Raw genomic sequence first — 23,249 nt, forward strand, 5'->3', positions numbered from 1 at the left:
GCTCCCTATACATCCCTGTTTGATTCCAAAAGAAAACATATTCTTCTTTTGAGTAATTCTTCATTTATTAAATAATTTTAAGCAGGATACCATAAAAATGTGGCATTGAAGACACCAGTCCCTGGTAGTGACTGTTATTACCCACAGATATTTTGTCCTGAATATGTTGATATAAAACATTAAGCTTTCATTAATCACTTACAAAGTTTATGCTTTATTCTTTTTTTTCGTACACACACTGGTTATGTTAGCTACGGGATAGATTTGTCATTGACGTCACATTCTAAAAAAACTAAATAGACAAATTTCATATATTAAATGTTCAAAATCCTTCATGAAATAGCTTGAAATGTACACTCTCCAGTGGCATGTAAGATTTACACAAAGTTACAAAAATCCCCCCCCAGTCTCCTGCTACAGCCAAAAGGCCCCAAGCAGACGGTTTCTCTCCCATCTTCCGGCCTCTGCTCCTGTCCGCGGAGGCCACACCTCCATCTAAAGTCTCCCCAGTCATAAATGAAGGTGACCTTTCTGACTTTGTTCAGTTGTTTGTGTTGTCAGCTGTTGTTTTCCAAAACCCCACCAGATCTGGAATTGTTCATCTCTATTTTTCCACTTCATTATTGCCTTAATTCCTTAAAAACGTGTCTTTCCTGCTGCTGTTTCTCAGTTTTCTTTCACTGGTTCTTCAGCGCGTTGATGTGAGCGCAGATCTTGAGAGCTGGTCCTAGTTTGATGTTCATGCTGGACATCAGGTGGTCCTCAGTCAGAAGCAGCAGAGCCTGGCCGTCGATCTCCTGCAGCCGGAAAGCCTCGGCCACATCGCTGCAGCCTGACACACAAGGACATGCAGGCAGGCACAGTTAATCATGTGACGTCCCACAACACAACTCTGCAGAAGCAAAGCGTGTATGCGTGAATAGCAGCATGCAGTTGGTTAAAAGGGCCATCAACTTTAGGGTTTGCAAGTCATTTTTAAAAGCTGAGTGGGTTTTGTGTCATCATAGACCTTCATCTAAGAACAGCATATACAGAAAATGTATTTATTAAACTGAAGTGACTGAAAGGGAAAAAGTAAAAAATTAATAATCAGGGCTAGATCAGGCATAGAAAGACCTAAAGAGCTCAAAAGAAACCAGTTAATGTTAGGTCAAAAGGCTAAAAGATATATATAGAGAGAGATAAAAACTGCATCGACTGAAAACGAATGTGGTGCACACTCATTCAACAATTCTAAATAGTTTGCTAAAAAAAGTTGTAGAAAAAGAAAACTCAAGACCTTTTTAAGACCTACTCTGATGAAAAATGTGTTTTTGGTATTATAAACATGTCCTTGTAGCATTTTTCTCATGATGGATGTCATAGATAAAAATACATTCAGCTTCAAATTGCATTTCTAACTATTTCTTTATCCAAATTGTTGTGAATCAGGAGCAGATAAAAAAATTCAGTTTAAGAGAATACTTCGTGATGTCGAAAATTGGGTAGCCATTCGGTGGGCCACAGTCTTCCTGCTCCGCTCCATTCTGATGCATTCACTTGCAGACAAATGGATCCATGAACGTCTTTGTTTTCCTCGTCTGAGCTGGAATTTGGATCTAACCTGTACGGCTGGATAGCTCTGATATTGGTCACATTCTTATTGATGCACCGTTAATGTTAGGTTGGTGGTGTGAGGGGCTGTGGGCTAGTGGGAGAGTGTAAACAAAGGGATGGGAAGGGGGTGGGCTTACCCCTTGCTAACAGTCCCGCCCACAACCCAGAGGTGAATTTCTACTGACCTCCTGTCGCTCTGCAGAAACTATGTCCCAGAAAATGCAACAAGTTTTTATATTTGGGCTAAAACCAGCGTAATCATAATCAAAAGACCACTGGGAACACTTGGAACAAAGATGATCAGAGTGGGACTTTAAAAAGATGAAAGTTGCAGGAATACAGATTATATCTTTTAAAGGGCACAGAGATAAAGATGACGAATGGCTCTAAGTTGAACAAAGAAACAGACAAAACATAAGTTATAAAAGTAAATGGAAAGCAAGTCAAACAAGCTTCTTTAAAGCAACAACTTGTCTTCATTTTTAAATGTGAACCGTCAGTCTACCACACGTTTCACGCCAGTTTCAGGTGAGAACCTTCTGACTTTGAACTGAAGTTTGAACTAAATTGTGATGTTAGTTGTTCCCCATCCAAATACAGAAAACCAGGGAGGAGAGTCACTCTGGGACTGTGCTCTTATAATCAGAAAGTCAACCTTTTTAAGTTTGCCTCCTCTCTTGTCAGGCCTCCCTCCACACTAAGTTTTGATTTTTATCAAACCATCTCACTGAGAGCCTTTGGTGATCCACGAGTCTCGTTTTCTGGTTTGAATCTCATTCCTATTTCCCCCACCAGGCAAACTTCCCTCCTCTCCATCTTTGAGGGGTATCTTACTCTCTAGCTGCATCTCAACAACACAAATAACTATAGGAGAAACTTGAAAAACAGGTTTTATCAACACAAGTTAGAAATTCAGACTTGTTTCCTTAAGATAATGCAGCGATATTTTACAAGTGGCATGAATGCGCTATTGGGAGGGGCCACACATTTCTTTATGGAAGATAATCTGCGTTTCATCATGTCTTCTATCTGTTGCAGATGTTCCAGAGTGATCTCAGCGGGAACGACAGTTTGTGGTGAGAAGAATGCTCCTTACTTCATCACACATTTACATTTCAGCATTTTACAAAACATTTAATTAATGAGAGGAGCCACAGAGGCTGCAGAGAAACCGCTGTTAGAAGTGCCGCCAAAAATATACCATTGCAAAAAATTTTTATAAAAGTAAGCTCAAGAAATTCAAACTTTTTTACTTTTTTAAAGAGTAAATTAGGAAAAAAGTACAGATAGCCTAAATATTTAAAAAATAATAAAAAGTTTACATTTTTTTCAAAATTTATTTTCTTGTTCAAATCTTCTAAAGCCGCTGAATCCCTCTTGGAGTTGCTGGTGCTTATCCCTGCCACTGTTAGGAAAGCCCCAGACAGGTCGCCCCAGACAAGTCGCCCCAGTCAAGTCGCCCCAGACAGGTCGCCCCAGACAGGTCGCCCCAGACAAGTCGCCCCACACAGGTCGCCCCACACAGGTCGCCCCACACAGGTCGCCCCACACAGGTCGCCCCAGTCAAGTCGCCCCAGACAGGTCGCCCCTGACAGGTCGCCCCAGACAGGTCGCCCCAGACAGGTCGCCCCACACAAGTCGCCCCAGACAGGTCACCCCAGACAGGTCGCCCCACACAGGTCGCCCCACACAGGTCGCCCCACACAGGTCGCCCCACACAGGTCGCCCCAGACAGGTCGCCCCACACAGGTCACCCCACACAGGTCGCCCCACACAGGTCGCCCCAGACAAGTCGCCCCAGTCAAGTCGCCCCAGACAGGTCGCCCCAGACAGGTCGCCCCAGACAAGCCGCCCCAGACAGGTCGCCCCAGACAGGTCGCCCTAGACAAGTCGCCCCAGACAGGTCGCCCCAGACAGGTCGCCCCAGAGCGGTCGCCCCAGACAGGTCACCCCTGACAGGTCGCCCCAGACAGGTCGCCCCAGACAGATTGCCCCACACAAGTCGCCCCAGACAGGTCACCCCAGACAGGTCGCCCCACACAGGTCGCCCCACACAGGTCGCCCCACACAGGTCGCCCCACACAGGTCGCCAGCCCATCACAGTACTTTTCAATACCATTTTTAATACATAAAAAAGTATTTTTCTTTATCTTTGAACTTTTATTTTTTAAGTAAATATTTTTTCTTCTATGCCTTCTTCCTCCACCAAAGACAAGATCTCTAAGTCTGTGTGACTCCGTTTTTGGCATTTTCAACATTCTTATGCTATTATAACAGACTATTTTCATTCCTCTTTGTTGTTTTATGTAGAAACGGGACGTTTCTCCAGGAGGAGGGGGGGTCTTATAAACACTGTTATCCTTCCTCTTTGGTGTTCTGCACATGACAGGTTCATGACATGTGGTAACAAATGGACTTCTGGGTATGTGAATAAAAAGGGCTGAATAAAGTAGCGGTCCTCTACACCCAAACGTGTCTCTGAGTTCCTTGTTTTACATATAAAACTCTGCCTCACCGACACCGAACCCCGGAGAGGCGGCTATTCTGACAATAATCTGATTTTAAGTCACCAAAAGGTTTAGAATTACTGTCTTTTTTTAAACCTATCCAGAAATAAAGCTTCAGAAAGTTCTCCACATCTTTCATTTAAAGCACGGCTGTGATGAACAGACAACTTTGTCTCATTAATTTATTTCTATTTAATTTAACTTTAACTTTTTTTTGGTTAATTTATGACTTTTCTTCTTGTAACTTTACGTGTTTTCAAGTCGTAAAATTAACAACTTTGAGATATGGCTTTTAAATTCTAATTTTAAATTCATAAATATACGACTTTATTCTCGTAATTTAGGTTATGACTTTTTTCTCGTACATTTGGGACTTTAAAGTTGTAATTTAAAAAAAAAGGTTGCAAACTGGCCCTAAAACTCTATCATAGTAGGACAAGCAACAAAGGGCAAATAAAATTAGACAGTTTAAAGAAAGAAAAAATAGAAAAACAATAAAGTACATTCTTAATTTAGCTAAATAAATATTCATAATAAATACAGTTGTTAATTTTCACTTAAATAAGAAAGTAAAGTTCATTAGAACATTCATGTTGTGTTTTGGTGATCTGGTTCTATATATAGATTGGTTCACTGTCAAAACTATCACACATAGCGAGTACATAAGTATATTCTAGTAAAATTTGGGTATTTACCTTTGAAACTGAGCATTTTTTTAAACAAAGAGAGTGTTTTTTGTTCTTTTGGTACTTGCTTCACTCAAGGGAAAACAACATTTAAAATTAAAAAAACAGGGTATTTAGATAATTAGGCGAAGTACATAACCCTAGATCATTCCCTCTCCCCAATTTTATGATTTATATGTTGCTTCGGATGAATGTGTTTGCTAATCCGATGTACCGTAGCTGTGTGGCGCCCCGACTCCTCGCTCAAATCATCTGCAGATGCTTAAGTGACATGTTTTCAGATGTTTCCACAGTGATCTGGATAAACGTACCCGGCAGAGTGTGTATAAAGGCGGTCACTTCCTCTACGCTCCACTGGGAGGGGGCAGGCCTGAAGGTGGTTGTGGGAGTTGAGGTGGTTACAGCAGGGGCAGAGGCTCGTCTCGGCCTTCGAGCGGCTCGGTGGTCTATTCTGGCTGTCATGGCAACAGCAGGATCTTCTTCTGGTCCATCATCATCCTCGTCGCCCCTAAATCCTCCCAGGTCCTCCACCTCCTTGTCTGGCTGTTCTGCTGCTGCTCCTGACTTCTCCTTTCCCTCCTTCTCACGGCGGCCAGCGCTCCAGAGGTTGCGGGGCTGGTGGAGGTCACATGAAGGGAAACAGGTGAGTTTTCTAGACACAGTTTTCCACCAAAGGAGCCAAAGACTTAACAAGCGTTTCAAAATCAGGACTCACTAAGTTTCTAAGAATAAACCCAGTAACTTTTTTTCATCTGGACGTTTGTAGAAATCTGTAGTTTTGAGGGAAATATTTTACTTTTTTGGGCAAAGTCTCAGACTTTACTAAGTATTACTGAAAAACTACTTGTGAGCTTTAAAACCACATAAAGAATCCTTGAATTTGTAGTGGATCAGCTATTTTGTGCAGAGTTTGAAAATGCATAAGCTGCAGAACAATAGTGATACAGATTTTTCTGTGTCAAAATGAAATGCTTTAGTTAATCTTGTCATAAAAGTTGGTGCATTTGTAACTTTGGTTTTTGGATTTCTTGATACAAAATCTAAATAAGGGTTGAATGTAATAAGGAAGTGTGCATGGGGGGGGTGCCTTTAGCACTTTTTCTCTAAAACTGAGCTGAGATTGGATCAACTGTTTTCAAATGCTATCTAGGATCAAAAATAAGAGTCAGCTCCGATTGCTTCATCACAGTTAAATGTAAAGGGGCGGGGCCTAAAGGTTTCCTACCAGCCGGAGTAGCAGGGGTTTCCCAGGCACCGACTCGGCCCGGTTGAGGGCCGGACGCGCCCTCTCTGATCGGCTGCCTGCACTCAGAGCTCGCAGACGCTTCGTCAGCCGGACGTTGAACCTGAGAGAAGCAGACAGACAGAGGGCTTTCTTTCACACTTCCTGGTTCTGCACTTCACACCTGTGCACCTCTAAAAAATACACCACATCCTGCCGGCTGTATAGCTGCCGCTGCAGCCCCCCTCTCCCCTGACTGCAATCCCCCCAGCTGTCCTGAGCCCCCCCCCCTGTTTTGTTTACAGGCTGGGTCTCACCCGCGAGCACAGGAAGTGGAGCAGAAGCGCTTGGACCGCATGAAGTTGTGTGCGTGGCCCCTCTTCCCGCAGAACTGACAGTGCAGCACAGTCCGGTCTCTGTGGCCCGCCCCTGTAGGAGACACACCTGGTCAGTCTCACCTGAGAGCAGTGGTGCCTTACAGCTGAAGCATGTGCGCTAGCTTTAAAATACCTCCACTGGTTTTAATAAATTATTTAAATCAAACTTTGTTATTAAGCACAAAAAAACCTTCTTTGACTGACATGTTCTTATGTAAGGTTAAATAAAAGAAAATACTTTTATGCAAAAAGAAATTTGACATATTCTACATGCTTAAAGTTTATGTGGTTCCTTTTGAATCAACAATGAATGACCCTAATACGAAAACATTTTCAGCACATAAATACATTACTTAGAGTGGCTTTATCAGCATTAAGAAATTATAAATACCATATTTTGATTAAAAGTTTAGAAACACTTTAACAGAACATAGAACAAAGTGTCCAGTTATTCTAAAAATAGAATTATAAAAAAGTTTTTCTCCAGTTTTCGAGAAAATAATGATAATAATGAAGGATTGGGAATTTTACTGCCATGTTGTGAAAAAACAACATTATATATATATATATATGTATTTATATATATATATATATATATATATATATATATATATATATATATATATATATATATATATATATATATATATATAAATATATATATATAATCTTACATTTTCATTTTTTTCCATTAACTTGGATTCATAAGATTTTTGAATAAGTCGAGGAATTCCTTTCTTTGTTGGGATGCTCCCAAAAATGAAGATGCTGATTTTGCAAACTGGAATAGAAGTGCATTTCTGTGGCTCTCCGATGAAAAACATTGGAGTCTCACGTGTGCCCGCGTTGTCTGTATCTCCTCCTCCGTCTTCTTCTGAGTCTGTAGAGTTTTCACGTTGTTTGGTTGTGTCCGTCTCTGGCAGTGCTGCTCTCCCATTGGTCCCGTTCACTTCCTGCGGTTTGGTCACCTGTTCAGGAACCAGCAGGGATGAGCGGTTCACCTGCACAACAAAACCCTACTGGTCAATGTATTCATTCATTATCCTGTTTTTTTCAGCAGCTGAGCAAACCGATAAGAGCCTTTGTGATGCACAGATGTTAGTGTCATAGGGTACAATCAAGGAAAAAGAGGGTCAGGAAGTTGGACGGTGATTAAAGAAACACATAGGAGGGGCAGAGTTACACACAACAAGAGGTGTTTACCAAAAGGGTTGGGCCTGTCCATGGACACACTCATCCACACACTCATAGGTGTTGGCTCAGAAAACCGTTACACATGAATAATGACACATACTCAGTTCAGGTACACATCAGCTCACACACACACATTTATGTTTTCCCTGCCAGTGTTCACATTTTCTTTTCTTTTACTCCTTTCTACAGTAGTCTGAACTTTTCTTTCTTGAAATGTTTTACCATTCATCCAATTTAGTTTTCTGCACATTTATCGGATTTGTTTCATGATGAAGCTGCTCAACTTCAAAGCAAAGAAGAAAAACATACAAAAAAATGCATGCATAAGCCTCCACTGTTTCTAACAAACATGAAATATTTACAGGGAACGGTTGAAGTCCTTCCTGGATGACAAATCCTTCCACTAGGTGAGTCAGAACCTTCCGTCCTTCAGGCCATGGCCTTGGCTCCCAGGGGCTGCTCAGCGATTGGTCGAAACTCTCAGACTCGTGCTCTGATTGGTCGAGATGCTCCACCTCCGTTTCAGCTGCAAGCTGGGAATCAGGCGTTGCTTTACTGACTTTCTGCACCTTGGGCTGCGGCACCCTGAGGTCTGCCGGCTGATCGGACTGAGGCAGAAGAGTTGGTGTGGGGTTTTCTGCAGGAGGGGTGAGGAAGGGTGAGGATGGGGGAGACTGGGAGGACAGGCTGGACAGTGCTGGGGGGGGGACAAACCAAAAGCACGTTGGGTCATATTAATATGTTGTTAGTGTTGCTTTTACTTTTGTTTTGTGGAACCAAACAGAGAAAAATGCAGTTTAGGGTCCAAGATTGATTCTAAAGCGACGTTCACACCGGGACGCACGTTCAAAAATGTTCTTCAAGTGCTTTCTTGAACACGTGTTTAGCATGTGGCGTTTAAACTGGATAAGCAGGGAGGGGCTTCCTCTCTTTTCTTTTCTACTGTTTACTAGCACATGTACACCATCTACAGTTTGAGAAGGCTTGGTGCGAATTGTCAAAGCGGTGCGAATCACAGCCGATACATGAAAGGTTTAGTGTCATAGAATTCCAGCGGGCACAAACCTCAGTTAGACAAAACAAAAATGTAAAGGGAACACTTTTGTTTTTGCTCCCGTTTTCCAGGAGATGAACTAAAAGATCAGGAACGTTTTCTACAAGCACAAAATAACCAGTTCTCTGACATATTTTTCACCAATCTGTCTAAGTCTGTGACAGTGAGCACTTCTCCTGAGCAGAGGTCATCCATTCCACCTCACAGGTGTGCCATATCAAGATGCTGATTAGACAGCATGATTATTGCACAGGTGTGCCTTGGAATGGCCACAACAAAAGGTGCCTTTGAAACGGGCCGTTTTGTGTAATTTGGGGGGACCACCTCTTGCAGCGCAGCACCTCTCCTTCACGATAAATTTTCAAATGATTGGCACTTCCGTGTATTAAAAAGGACGCCACTACCAAATCCGAGTCCCTGATTGGTCAAAGTTCAACTGGTTCAACTTTCAATGCAATATGCAAAACCCGGGTTTTGTACGTAGAGCCCAAAACTGTATTAAAAATGCGTGTAGCTCCGCAGGAATAGGACTTCAGAAGCCCAAAACCCGCATTTACACGCGATTACATGGACCTTTCATTGGAAGTGGACTTGACCGTGCAGAATGTTTTTCTGCAAATCCATGGCTTTTTAATCATAAACACACACAGATGTGACAGGGAAAGCAGGAATGAGTCATTTTCATTTTTTTAAGATTTTAAAAAGATGATCTGAGGTGTAATAAGGCCAGACAAGACACTCTCAGACAAATAATTATCAGATGATCTCTGCTATGCCACCATTTCTAAACCTTTCATAAACTTCAACAGAAAAAGTTGTAACCTAGAACCACGGCACACATGAAAAAAACCATCCACATGAAAAAATATGTAAATTAGGTTTTATAATATTTGGATGCAAACTTTTTCCTGTTAAAACTGTCATTGTTCTTAATCTTTGTTTAATAACCTATAATGCGTTTGACAAAAACAAGTGGATAATAATCCTAAATATCCACATGATTCAACGACAGCAAACTGGTTTCACTTTGAAGCATCTGGGACAGACAGCTGTAGTATTTTGGGCCCAGTTTGCATCCAGATCTACTTCCCTTTAAGCTGAACTCTAAAGTCATGAGCCAAACACACCACAGAGGAGGCTTCTCTCCTGTCAGCAGGAGAAAGCGGAGGCGTAAGGGCTGTTGGGATTTGCATGAATAAATAAAGAGAGTGAGATTCTGGTTTCTGATGTTGAGGCTTGGATCTGGCTTCTGCAGGAATGTTTTTAGGCTGTTACCTGACTGATTGTCAGACTGAGTCGACATGTTCTCGCAGAAGTCCTCGTGGCTGACAGGCTGCAGGTCTCTGTGAGGTTCTGGCAGCCTCTGATTCTGGACTGAGACCTCTTGCTCTGGCTGGGCTTCTTGAATTGGATCTGGAGGTGGTTTTATTTCCTCCCTGGAGTCTTTCACAGACTCCAACGTTGGGACAGGTGTTGTGGTTTGGTGCTGTAGGAAAACCTGGGTGCTCAGGTTCTCAGACTGGTCCATGGGAGTCTCTTCCTCCTGCTCCCTCATCCTCCTCTCTGGGTCTTGTTTGCCGTCCTCTGTCACTTCCATCGGATCTTCAGCTTGGCTGACCTCAGCTTCCAGCTCCGGACTCAATTCCCTCACCACCTCCTCCTTCACTTTTTCTCTTTGGTCTCCTGTTCCCACTTGCATGTCTTTAGTCGTTTTCCCCTCATCCTTGACTTCTGTTTTCATCCTTTTGCTCTTCTCCTCCTGTTCATCACTTCCCTTTGACTCACCTCTCTGGGTCAGAGTTTGTGGGCCAGCTTGACTCAAGTGAGAAGCCAGGATCTGCAGAGCTGGAGGCGAGGTCTGCGGTGAGGTGGGTTTAGATGGCAAGGAGTTTAGAGGCAGAGGAATCCTGTCTTCTGCACTAACAGTCCTCTTAGATTGGCTGGAAAGATCAGGTGACTCTACAGCTGGAGGCGCGGGCGGTGGAACAGCGACCGGTTGACGGCCAGAGGAGAGGGCGATGATCTGAAGCTGCCTTGCTGCAGACGGCGAGCATTCAAAGTGGTTGTTAACAGATAACGGCCTGTGCTGGCTTTGGCCTGGACCCAGCATCGTCTGAGTTAACGGACAGCTCTTCAATGGACGGCTGATGGGCGGGGCCTGACTGGAGGGAGCCGCGGCGATTGGCTGGAGGGGGGCGGACTGTCGGGGTGACGTGACTCTGTGGCTGTTTGGAGAGTGAAGGCGGGGTTTGAGAGGGACGGCTCGAACCGGAGAGTAGAGAGCTGTGAAACAAAAACAAAAACAAATAAAATACAGTTTTATTGGTTTAATCATTGAAAAAATGTTCACTGTTCAAAAACTGTTGGCCCCTTTAAATATCTACAAAGACTTTCCTAAATTGCAGACATTAACTGCTGAAATTGCCATGGCAACCATATAATGAAAATGTGGCATCACTGTAAGCATGTAGTTTTACTGCCTCCATCAACAATTTGATTAACAAAATACTTGGTTATGGTATTTTAATCTTAATTTTCTTTATCTGAGACAGACCGGCGACCTGTCCAGGATGTCCACTGCCTTCGCCCAGAAGTGGCCGGGATAGGCTCCAGCAGCCTCGTGACCCCGAAAGGGACAAAACGGGTTTAGAAGATGAATGAATGAATTTTCTTTATACATGTTCTCCATCATCAGAAAAATGCTACAAAAAACGTGTTTAAAGACCCACTCTGATGAAAATGGTGTTCTTGGTGAATTAATGTGTTTTTGCTGATTTTTTCTCAAGCCTCCAAACATGGTTGTCTTAAAAGACACAACATCCAACTGATATGAAACAAAAATAAAGCAAATTCATAAAGCATTACACATCAGTGTAGCTAAAAAGTGAGTCGGACAGGTATGGACAAGCTTTGTTAAGGAAAATAAGAACATTTTCTTTAAGGTAAAGACTTGAAAATTGTAGAAGACATTTACTGGCCTCTGACATGAAAACAAGTCTTTGGTTGCCATGGACCCATCATCCTCAGAAAAGCTGCTAGATTATAATCATTATATGGATTCTCAGCTATTCTGTAGTCAACAGCAGCTTTGCTGTGGCTGCAGGAAATGGCTGAGGGTTTTGTCAGAGATGAGAAAACCCAAAACTGCCAGCAGTTGAATTTGTTTCAGTTCATTACACAAAAATGACCCACACATTCTAGTTTAACCCATTGTTGTAGTAAGACAACAAATTAAAGATAACATTAGTACTTGCAGGATTTGCTTCTGTTGGGAAATATTCTGCCCCTCATGAGTATTTCCTTTCTGGATTACATCTTCTAATAAATGTGTGAGGTTCTGAACAAGGCTTCTGCAATGAAGGATTACTGAAGCACTTTCTGCTTCTTTGGAGACTGCTCAGATTCTCCTGAGGCACCTGACGCTCCTCAGAGGAGCTCTGCAGGGCGGTGCCTCAAAGCATCTCTTGTTTCCTGCAACACTTGTGTGAGTCTCTCTCCTGTATGTGTTGCAAACCACAGAACCAGTAAAATAAGATTAAATGGTTAAACATGAATAGATCACTTAAGCTGTGATCTAAAGCTACGACTGCACTGCTTTGGATTTGTTTTGGTTCTAAAGTGTGAGGACAGGATCTGTAGAATCACTCAGTGACTAACAGAAGACAGGAAACACTCAGAGGGGTCTCAGTCTGAGACCGCTACCCTAAAGGGACCCACTTGGAGGAGGGACCGGCAGGTGTCGGTTGGGAGTGGTCGGGCTCTCCGTTGCCGTGGTGCTGGGCTGTGGTCGTGGCCGAAGCGGGGGGAAGAGTGGGGTGTTAGGGCGAGAAAGGGGCGGCGGGATTGAAGAGGGTGGCTTCAGTCGAAGGGTGGGTGGGATGGTGAGGGTCCCGGGGAGAGAAGGCCTCAAGGTGAGACTCTGGAGCTGCAGGAGAGATAAAGAAACACACGCAGGTGCACGTTTGCAAGTGTTAGGAACCCAGCAGCTGGAGCACAGAGAAAGAAAGCACATAAACAGTGCCAAACATTTCACTTCAACAATCAATCTTTACAGACTCGTTTAGCTGGGGATGGAATCGTGGCTCAAATTCATAAACTGAAAAAAACAAAAATTCCATAGTGTCATATCATTACTTCAACATTTTCTGTCACAAAAACTGTTTTTCTATCAAGGAGCAGAGATTTTGCAAGACCTTTTGAGGAAAAATGCTCCAACAGACTTTCTCATAAACACTTTAACACTTTTGTACATTGCATTGCATTTTTACACCATAAATTTGACGTTTTTTGCAGCACTGATAGTCTTTCTGTTTGCTTTTCCATTCCGCCCAAACCTCAGTCACCTGTTTAGCTGCTGGAAAAAAAGGCATACTGTGATAACTACCTTTTTTCCAATATGTTTGCCAAATTTCTAGTCTAATTAACTTACCACCCTTGATATCAGACATAATGACCCAAAAGAGATTGTTACACTGAGAAAAAAGACTTGTTTGTAATCCCTTTGTCTTGATTATCCCAAAAGTTCCCTGTGTAGAATAAGTTTGCAGGCATAAATATTTTAGAAGTGACATGCTGCATTATTTCAGGATCTTATCAGCCTGTGTGATGCTTCTCCAGTAGAATTAAACCAAACTCAGCTGTTGATGCATTATGAGAAAGGGAAGGTTTGTTTACAGCATTTGGATGAGCTTAACTCGTGCCGAAAGCCCGATCAGTAATTCATTTGACATAGAAGACGTTCATGAACTAACTGAAACTTTACTCTAAAAATTATGATCATCAAACTCAGTGTTTTGCTGTTTTTGTTCCTAAGTCCTTTTCATTCTAACAGTATTTGATACCGTTCCCATCTCAGCTTTTAGTCCTAATCCTAATTGTGTTTTTATGTGGCCAATTAATGCTGAGGAGAGTTTTTAAAGGCGTCTCCTTATCTCCTCTTCTTGCAAAGTTACCACCTAATTCTTGTTGGTGAAATCCCTGTTTCTGTTTACCGTCAGATGCATTTCTTCCTGTTTGCACGGAGTGCTGAATGACTTTGTGCCTTCATCCTTCTGTGAAAGGGGTTAACCTGAAGGTGGCAGCTGCTGTTGAGAAGCTTTCACTAAGCGTGATCATTTTTACCACAAATCCTTAAAAGCAAGTGCAGGATCCAAATGAGAAGCCAAGTAAAAACCCTGTTTCTCCTTGGCTCTCAGAACAAATAGGTGTGCGGGGGTGCTCACCTGAGCAGAGGCGGGGTTAGAGGAAGGGAGAGAGGAGGAAGAGGAGGACGGTGCAGGTCGCATAGCAGACGTAAGGATCAGCTGCACAGAAGTCAGGAGAAGCAGGAGAAAAGAGGACAAAAAAGCGAGGAAGGTGAGCGTGCATGAAAGTGCATGTTAGCGCGTTCTATCAACACCCGAATCTCCATTTATTTATTTTATTTCACCACTAAATAAAGAAGAAAATACATTTTTTACCAATGGTTTCAAACATTTAAGTAAAAACAAAATTTACCTTTGCTTTCTATTTAAGCTTTTTTGTTGTTTTTGTTGTTAATAAAAGCATTTTTTATAACAACATATCAATTATTTTTAACTCGTCCCTCTCTAATCTGGTGTGGAATTGATACATTTCTAAGTTTTACAGATTTTAAGATTTTCCTTATTACATACCGATATTTAAGTTCATTTCAACAGCAACTTCTATTACAAATTATTTGTTGTTGTTGTTTACATGTAATCCCTTACTGCACAGTATTACTCTTTAAATAGTAATGCCTTACATAAGTACTGTATTAAGTTACTTTCTTTATAAAACTTGCATGAGTAGAAACTAAGATCTGAAGGGATAAACTATGCCAACAACAAGCGTCTGACATTTAGATGAGGAAATGATATAATAAAGTCTATTAAGCACTGAAAGGACATTAGAGGAGCAACCTTCAGCTTTAGTCACTTTAGTCTATAAAAATAAAAATGTAGACTTTCTATTTTAAATAAAGGAAAGCAGAGAATCTGAGGCCTGTTTGCCCAGAAAAACCCAAACCAAAAGAAGAGCTGCTAGAAGAAAAGTGAATCTAGATAGGACAACGAGACAGATTGCTGTGAGGAAAAACAGGACTGAACCCACTTGCAAGGAGCACAAACAATCAATTCAAGTCTTTGGACGTATGAGAGTTAAAACAAGTGCACAGGAATTCAAAATGCTTACAATGACAGTCCACAAGCAGAAAAATTGATTTTGTTTGTGGTATTTTTCCATTCTTAAATACGTTGCTTTACCAGTTTGCCTGTTGGAAAACACAAGATACTAAATGTAATAAATAATTTAATACTCAAAATCAATCAGTAATGCCTTACGGTACTTTGTTAAAGCAAAAAGTAATTAGTTATGGTAATACATTAGTTTTATATTGGTTACTCTCATCATTGCATTAACTTACAGATTTGTCATTTACGGAGTTCCTTGAAGGCAGCATTACATTTGCTTCAACTGTTAATTCCAGTCAGTTCTGCAGCTGCACTGTGTGCCTCACATCTCTGTAAATGTGGGTTTGTGTTTACCATCTGAGCTCTTAGCAGCACCTGGTCCTGACCAGACCCTTTGAGACCTTTTCCCAAGAGCAAGGTCTGCTGGGATACCCTCTGCCTGACAGGGGTGCTCTGATTGGCTCGCACAGGGCCAGGTGTGCCCACAGGGTGAGCCTGAGATACCTGCAACAAAAGAAAGGATTTCCATACTGCAGTTAGACCCCAACAGTAAAAACTGTTTAGTGTTTTTGAAATTTGTTCTCAGTTTTTCATTTTTTGTGTTCTTGTTTGTTGTTAAACATTGAAAATTTTAAGATTAGTTATTTTATTTAAACATTTAAGGATTTGCAGTACAAAAGGTGAACATTTATGTTGTTAATATTCACCAAGAGTTGACTTTTTATCCTGATAGTAAGCTTAGAAACTGTATAAAATAACAACAATCTTTGAAAAAGTCAGTAAAAACAGAAAACAGTTTGTTTTTTTTGCTTTATTAAAAAAGTTAATCTTATAGGAGAATTACAAATTCAATAAATCAGAAAAAAATTATTCCTTTAAGGCAAAAAGCCCATTTCAGAATTTCAAAACAGTTTTAAATGTGTGGGGATACATTTAATGACACATGAACAAATACATTTCATCTCATTTTGAATTTTCGTTTTTTTAAAAGGCCGGTTTATCACTGGGTGTTTTCCAGAAAATAGTTAATAGATTTGCTTAAATCCTAACACCAGGGCAAACATCTACAGATATTTTGGAAACCCCTTAAAATGCAGGTTAAGTGGTCTTACTCTGTAAATCTAGTCTCATGCACTTCAACAAGTCAAACCTCCTCACAGCACTTATGTGAGCACAGAGCAACACTTCTATCCTCTTTTTATGACGTATTGGCACTTGAGTGAAGTGTTGGACCAAAGGCTCTGCACTGATGTCAAAGTAAATCTATTTAAACATCTGAAACATTTTCTGTTTCTTTTGGTTTCAGTCAGTTTTCTTCACAAACTAAGAGACGGCTGGGAAGTGACCCATTCACCCTCTCATTTCATCACAATTACCCTCATGTCAAAACTGAGTGGGTACATTTTAGAGACAGCTCAGGTTCCATCGCTCTGAATTTACATAAAAACCACCTCAATTTCAACCCCCTGCTCCAAATTACAGATAAAACACGTCTGTCCGTGCCTGAGAGCAGCTCAAAGTTCATCACAGAGTAAACAGTCAGGGGCTGAAGATGTGAAAGGCTCCCAGATGAAAGCAAGCACAGAGGAAACGGCAACCCCAAACAGACACTGACCCAGACAGACACAAAGTGCTGCCAGCTCCGCCTTCATCTTCAAGGACAACTGTTGGTTCCATCTCAGAGCTTCACAACCCCACCAAGAAATACCAATAAAAACATCTTTCCTGCTTCTGACTGAGAAACACACAACATCAGTGTTCAAATTTGCCATTAAGGGGTTAAATCTCTGTGTTTTTCAAAGCACCACAGTCATGCAGCACAGAGGTTTTCCTTTGCAGCTGCAGCAGACACTGAGTGGAGACAAAGATCGAGAGGCGAGCTAACCCTTCTCTGATCTGGGTCTGTGACATTACACAAACCAGAACATCTGAGAGGCTCGTCTAAGAGGATCCGAGACAAGATCATTGTTTGTACGATCCAGACACTTAAATAAATGTTTCACGAAGCGGAATTTTTTTTTCTTCATTTATGTTTTCCAGAGAAGAAATGAATCGCTGAGACTTTAGCCCAACACCTACAGTCCCAAACAGATTAATGTCAGAAAAGCTTTGTCCTGCAAAACTGTAAAAAATCACAAGTATAGTTGCTTAATTTCTTCTCAAATTAACTTTTCATACCTATTAAAGAATATCGTGATTTAACAACTAACATTCCGCTACACAGAATGAATCATTATAGAACAATTTTACCTCAAATCATTTGTTGTTCACCTTTTGGACATGTCAATCAGCAATCAGCTTTCACTGATTCACACAGGTGGTTTGGCAGAAATGCCCTTCATGACACACCCCTGTATTTTTTAAGGCACAGGGATACCATTTTTTAATTTGTATTTTTAAATTGTATTTTTACAGAAATTATTAAACTTTGTCCCTTTTCAGTTAAGGCTTGTTTCTTTTCTCTTTAGTTTTGTGAATGTTTTTAAATTCTACAAAGAAAGTTCTATGTCAGGACATGCAGGACATGAACTATGTCAAACTTTTCAGTTGTCCATAGATCACAAATATATGTTTGGAAAGTAAAATAAGACAAAACGTTTTTATGGTCAAATAGATGTTTTGAACATTCAGAAATCCCATATGCTTTAATAAATGTGCACGTAATTGGGAAAACAATAAAAATGTGTTCATATTTTGTAAAATGGTTGGATTTTCTTTTGTTTTTTTGCTGTAGCTGGAACTGAAGTAGCATGTGCAAAATGCATCTCTCCTCAGGATTTGAAAAAGCATTCATCACATACATACATGTACCAGATTTGTCATTTAAACTTATAGGTTGTACGTGAAAAATCCCTCTTTCTTAAAGATTGAATTAAATCCACTTTTTTTTTAATTTAAAAATCCAAAACCACCAAAAGGAACCATCCCAGTTGTTGAAGCAAGGTTCGAATTTAGAGTTGGCACAATGCAAATTTCAAGAACAAGTTTCTTCTGATAGAAGTCAATCTTCATGATCTTAAACCGGTCTGCGTTATTTGTTCTGGTGGTATCGAATGTCAAATTCTTTCCACAATTATTTTCTTAAAGTGTATGCCTGAAGATAAATAGTGTAAAGTTATGCTTTTGAAAATGGTTCTCAGGTATGAAGTTCTCATCTGTAGCTTTTGAGCAGAATCCAGGCAAACGCTGAGCCTCAGTTAGATACCACCAAGAAACAGCCTGAACTTTGGCGATCTTCTGCTCTTACCTGTCTGCCAGGTGGACTGGCTGGTGTGTGGAAGGGTGTGATGGGTGTGGACGTGGATCCAGGCCTGGAGTTGCCGTTGGTCATGCTGGTGGACGTCTTGGTTGAGGTGTTGCTAAGAGAAGATGAGGATGAGGAGAGCAGTGCCGAAGAAGTGGTTGGTGCAGCAGGAGAAGAGGAGGAGGATGGAGGGAGAAGAGGGGAGGTGCATGATTGAGTGGAAGGCGATGTTTTGGATGCACTTGTCGGAGAAGGGAGAATAGGGCGGGAGTATGTCCGCAGGGCAGGGGTTGTGGTGGAGGTGAGTTTAGGGGGAGCTGGGACGAGAACGTGAGGCGACAGAGCGCTGGCCGCCGTCTTTGGTCTGTGGGCTGCAGAGAGGGAGGGGGCAGGGGTGAGAGGGGGAGGAGGGGAGGAGGTGATGGGAGTCAGCATGGGTGCAGGGGAGTCCAGGAGCATGGGGTTGGGGGTGAGGCGAGGTGGGGTTGGCGTTGCAGGCGTGGAGGGGTCAGGCTTGGCCTGAGGGCTGGTTCCATTGGTGGCCTGCTCTGATTGGATCTGCAGCTCCTTGTCCATCATCAATGCTGGAGATGACTGAGACGGACAGACAGACAGGTCAATTAGTTACAGTATTTGGATTTGCAACATGTTTATTTAGGAAAATGCTGATTGCTCTAGTATGGTTTGCACCTAATTTCCTTTTTTCCAGCACAAAAAACTCATTTTATTTATTCAGATATTCATGAGGCACTGAATTCTTTTTTAAGTGTTACCACTAGGGGTGTAACGATTCATCGATGAATCAATTTCTATTCCTTGGATAGAACCAGATTGGTCTGTTTGAGGCTGAATCAAATCGACTAATACCGTTAAAAAATCATTTCAAAATGAGATAAATCAATAATCAAATCAAAATCGGAAAATCCCGTTTGGATTGTGATAGTAGGTTTATTTTACCATAAGGTAAAAACGACCAAGTGCATCAGCTGACAACGCACGTGATGTCATTAAAACATCCGTCCATCATTCCAGTCCAATGTGTGGACAGACTTTGACTAAAGTCATGTGACCATCCAGTGTCTAGAATGTTCCCTTTGGATTCTTTGGATGTGGAAAAACAACAGTGGTGAACTTTAGGAAACTAACATGTGAATGGATTTGACATCCATTCTAGTTTACTTGTTTGTTTGGACACAGATTTCATTCCCATTGATGATCTGGAAGAAATCCAAGAATCTGGAAAACGTCACTGTTCAGTAGCAGGAATTTCTGTCTGAGTCTCACTGCAGGAAGTTTGGATGAAGATGATCTGGATCCATTTAGGTCAGAGGTCCGGATCATTCAAAATGAACCAAAGTTGAACGTGAAACCTTGTTCAAATGAATCGTCACATTCTAGTCACCAGCTGAACTCTCAAAATCTCAAAACTCATTTTAATTTTTGATTCAAAAGAAATTATAAAGCAAAAAAAAAAAACTGTCCACGGAAAAGATCACAATATGACAATAAAATATTTTAAAAAACGGAAAACAAAAATAAAAGAATCAAATTCAATGATCATTTTAGAAACTATATTGTTCCTTGTTTGTTTTTGAGAGCCTGCCCTTCTTATGAAGATACATACCATAATAGAATGAGTTTAGTCATTGTCTCCTTTTTCCATGTATCATTCTACTTCAAATCTATTGTGTATTTGCTTTTTCATTTAACAAAAATATTAAACAAAGAAAATCAATAAAATTCACTTTAGAATGCAGAGGTGATGGGTCACTAATGAGTGTCACTCGCCCTTTTTCATTTTGATGTCCCTTAGTTTAAACCCATGCACGTTAAATAAATCAACAAAAATCACTTGCATTCATATTTAAGTAACTTCAGTCTGTTAAAGTTAAAAGCATAAAAAGCCTCAGTATGATACAAGTAACATGCATGTATGGTGATATGAACCAGCTTTAAGCTCCGTTACTGTACATGTATGTCTGTATGTATGTATGTATGAGCTTCACCAGCATGCTTTAGCCTGGAGCCACACTGGGCGGTTAGAACCTGAAGGGTGTGTCTCAGAGTCACTGCAGTCATCCACACTCTAAGTTTCCTTCCATTTTTCTTAACTCGCCGTATTGGTTGCTGGACCGGCCACTGTTGGGCAAAGGCGGGGCACACCGTGAACATGTCACCAGTTGGTTGCAGGGACACACAACCTGTAAATACTTTCACTCTGCCATTTCCCTTCAACAACATTTCAAACTAGTATTAATTGTTTTCCCCTCTCCTGTGGCGCAAAACTAGGAAATTTGGTTGAAATTATAATATTTTCCTCATCCTGTGGTACATGAAACTTTGTTTTCTGGTGATAGTAAACCACAGCAGATATTTCTTTTGGGTTTTACTTAAATCAAACATTGGATATGCTGTAAACTGTACACAATGGCCATTTCATTGCTCCCTGAGCAAATGTTTTGACTGGTTTTACAAGGAAGAACTAAAGGCTGAAGGAGGAGTCGGAGTCGTCTGAATAGTTTTTACAGAATCTAAGTTACATGCAAAGGTTTCAAGTCTAAATTGTCTCTTGGTGTGAGTGTCAGTGTATGTGATTGTGTCTGTGTGGCTCTGTGATGGACTGATGCACCATCCTGACCCAACCAAAGCTGGGATAGGCTCCAGCAATCCCATGACTGAGAGATTCAGCGGGTTCTGGAAATGGATGGATAAAGATCTTCAGGTCTTTACTCACTAAAAAAAACAGCCATGTTTGTAACTAACTCACCATAAAATAAACCTCTACTAAAAATAAACACTAAAAAACACAGTGAATTATAATAGCCTAAAGAGTTCCCCTTTTTGACTGGAGGGTCCAGCATTTAGTAAGCAGCGCCGATGATCACAACCAAACTGAAGCCTAAAATCAGGAGACTGAGATCAGCTCCTAGCAGTGGAGCCTCCACATGTTTAGGGGAGCCGGAAAGGTGCAATTAAATGTTCAGCATTGCACACTAAATAGTCTTTTTTGTGGTAATTGTATAGCCCAACAATGCATAAAATAACACTCTAAAAAGTCCCAGTATTTACTTAAAATATGACAAATACGATTATTTCAGAAAATATGTTTTAAATAATTTTGAGTCAACCTGATTTCTTGTAATTCAACATCTTAGCAAAAAAAAAAAACTATTGTGAAAAATGAGCATCAAATTAATAAAAATGATGCATATTATTTATCAAAAACAAAAGCGGAATCATTTGTAACTTTTGTCCAGATAAAATCTAACATGAAACGCCTATCTCCATGTTTAAGTTCTTGGCTGTTCAATATAAAACTCAAACCTGCAAACCGCTGATTCAAGAAAAGAAGAGGAAAGTGCAGCAGCTACAAATAAAGTTCATGACATAAAGAGTGTTTCCAATCTTAGAATCATGATGGATGATTTAACAGTCAGAAGCTCCTTTATGCAGAACTCCTATGACATTTCAGAAAAAAACTGTAGGCATTTTTGCAGCTACCGCCACCTATAGGTGGAGGTTGGAACTGAGGTTTCTGACGTGGGAAGCTGAGCTGTATTTAAGTAATTTAACTAAATGTCTGATTAAAGATTAAGATTTAACTTTAACATAGTTTGTCAAAGAGGTGAAACTTTCTTAAACAAAAAAGCACAGATAATATCTATGAAAATATCTGCTATAACCTGGCTCTTCTCTTACAGGTCCCTTCAAATGTTTGTTTTTAGAGTTTAAAGTGTTAAAGTGTGCACTGAACATGTTTTTCTGAATCCACCATCAGTGCTTTAACATCTTTAATAGAGAACATTGTTTTTATTCTTAAGAAGCAGCTATATTGTTGAAAAGCATGAAATTAGTCCAGATGCAGAAACATAACTAAAGATGTTGAAGTTTGAGCAGTAAAAGTTGTTTCTCATCTTTGTATTTATCTTTGATTTTATATGGACGAAAGGATTTCTTATTGATGTGGCTTTATGGCTTTGTCATTTTAGTTTGTTAAAAAAAAGTCAAATTGACTGCAGCAGTTTTAACCAATTTGTCAATTATTGCAAAGTGTCTGTGCTTTAATATTATGGCATCTCTCAGAACTGGAGTTGCATATTAAGATAACGCTATGAGAAGAACTTAATGTTATAAATGTCAGAAAGCTGCTGCTGATTTTAAAAATATGAACATAAATGTTAAAATTACCCCAACAAGATTTTTTTAACGTGAATCTCGAGGTTTGTCTAAACTTTCTGCTGCATTGTTGCCCCTGACAGAGGCAACATCAGAGGCTTTCCCTGCAGAGGGGGGTAAACGTCTAGGCCCAAAGGTGTCGTTATCTCTGGCTTTAACGCACGGAGAGCGTTCCCGCATCCTCCCCGCGCAGCAGGTGCCGCGAGCCAGATGCTGGAACAGCTGGCTCGCGGCCTGCCGCTCGTGCGTGTTGGGCAGATGCTCGCGAGCTTCACGCGCGGTTGACAGTTAGGCCAGAGATCACGCACGACAGAAAAGATGGAGACAGGCCTGTGCGCCGGAGAAGTTGCGCGGCGAAAACATTGGGGGAGCTGGAGTCCGCGCGCGCTGCGTAAAGCCTGTAGGACCCCTACCTGCTGAAAACGCGGTTGTTGGTGCTAATCCTGCTGGCGTCCATCCGCAGGCGAGCGCATGTTGGAGAGGTCTGCAGCGGTGTGTGATGCGCGCTCCGGCTGTCTGTGAGCAGGCTCAGATGGGCGTGTATAAAGCCTCACTTCCTCGTCTGAGAGCGCAGCGGCCGCCGCCTTCCTCACACAATGACTCCCGCCGCCTCACCTACGATCTTCCCCCTGAAACCCCCGGGAGAGCCATTACAGCCAAGTTGCGTCGCAGAGCAGGCCCGCTGGGGTTTGTGCGTGTCGCACTTTGTTGGGTTTGTCATCACAGCCCAGGCTTCCCCCCGCGGAGGGCTGCGTGAATAATCCGGGATCCTGCGCGGGAGGATCCAGTCGGCGGTACCGTTCACCTGCCGGGACTGCGGAGGGAATCGGTCCGGCGAGGGCCCACGGTGGAGCGGCTTGGAGGGGCCTGCTTGGTCCGCTGCTGGGAGGCGTTGAGGGCAGTTTAGGAAGCAGTGTGACAGAAGCGAGACAGCACCACTCAGAGCTCAGGAGGACCGCGCCGCCCGCCGCTGACTCACGCAACTCCGTCAGCTGTGAGGGG

The 23,249-nt window shown here is 41.7% G+C and overlaps 1 protein-coding gene and 1 long non-coding RNA gene across 11 annotated transcripts; one reads left to right on the plus strand and one right to left on the minus strand.

Annotated features, from left to right (window-relative positions):
• Positions 1-46: 46 nt before the first annotated feature.
• Positions 47-23,166, minus strand: LOC101166753 (polyhomeotic-like protein 3). Of its 4 annotated transcripts, none has more exons than XM_011488626.3 (12): positions 22,661-23,166; positions 18,075-18,665; positions 15,182-15,331; positions 13,859-13,939; positions 12,354-12,561; positions 9,912-10,919; positions 7,945-8,219; positions 7,224-7,389; positions 6,329-6,440; positions 6,015-6,135; positions 5,101-5,404; positions 47-832 (listed from the first exon to the last, which is right to left on the minus strand). In XM_011488626.3, the coding sequence occupies exons 2-12, from the start codon at positions 18,648-18,650 to the stop codon at positions 678-680; spliced, it is 3,156 nt and encodes a 1,051-aa protein (XP_011486928.1). In that variant the 5' UTR covers positions 18,651-18,665; positions 22,661-23,166; the 3' UTR covers positions 47-677. The 4 variants fall into 4 exon arrangements, with proteins under 4 accessions (XP_011486928.1, XP_020568186.1, XP_011486927.1 ...); XM_020712527.2 differs by having other exon boundaries at positions 7,224-7,356; positions 7,945-8,279; positions 22,661-23,165; XM_011488625.3 differs by having other exon boundaries at positions 7,945-8,279; positions 22,661-23,159.
• On the plus strand, positions 5,320-17,529 carry LOC105356634. 7 transcript variants are annotated; one of them, XR_002292603.1, is made up of 5 exons: positions 5,320-5,432; positions 6,317-6,458; positions 7,947-7,989; positions 16,134-16,220; positions 16,310-17,529. It is a non-coding gene; the product is annotated as an uncharacterized LOC105356634 (long non-coding RNA). The 7 variants fall into 7 exon arrangements; XR_002292605.1 differs by lacking the exon at positions 7,947-7,989 and adding an exon at positions 13,832-13,991; XR_910738.2 differs by having other exon boundaries at positions 16,134-17,529.
• Positions 23,167-23,249: the final 83 nt, after the last annotated feature.

This window comes from Oryzias latipes, chromosome 20 (assembly GCF_002234675.1).
Source record: "Oryzias latipes chromosome 20, ASM223467v1".
NCBI lineage: Eukaryota > Metazoa > Chordata > Actinopteri > Beloniformes > Adrianichthyidae > Oryzias > Oryzias latipes.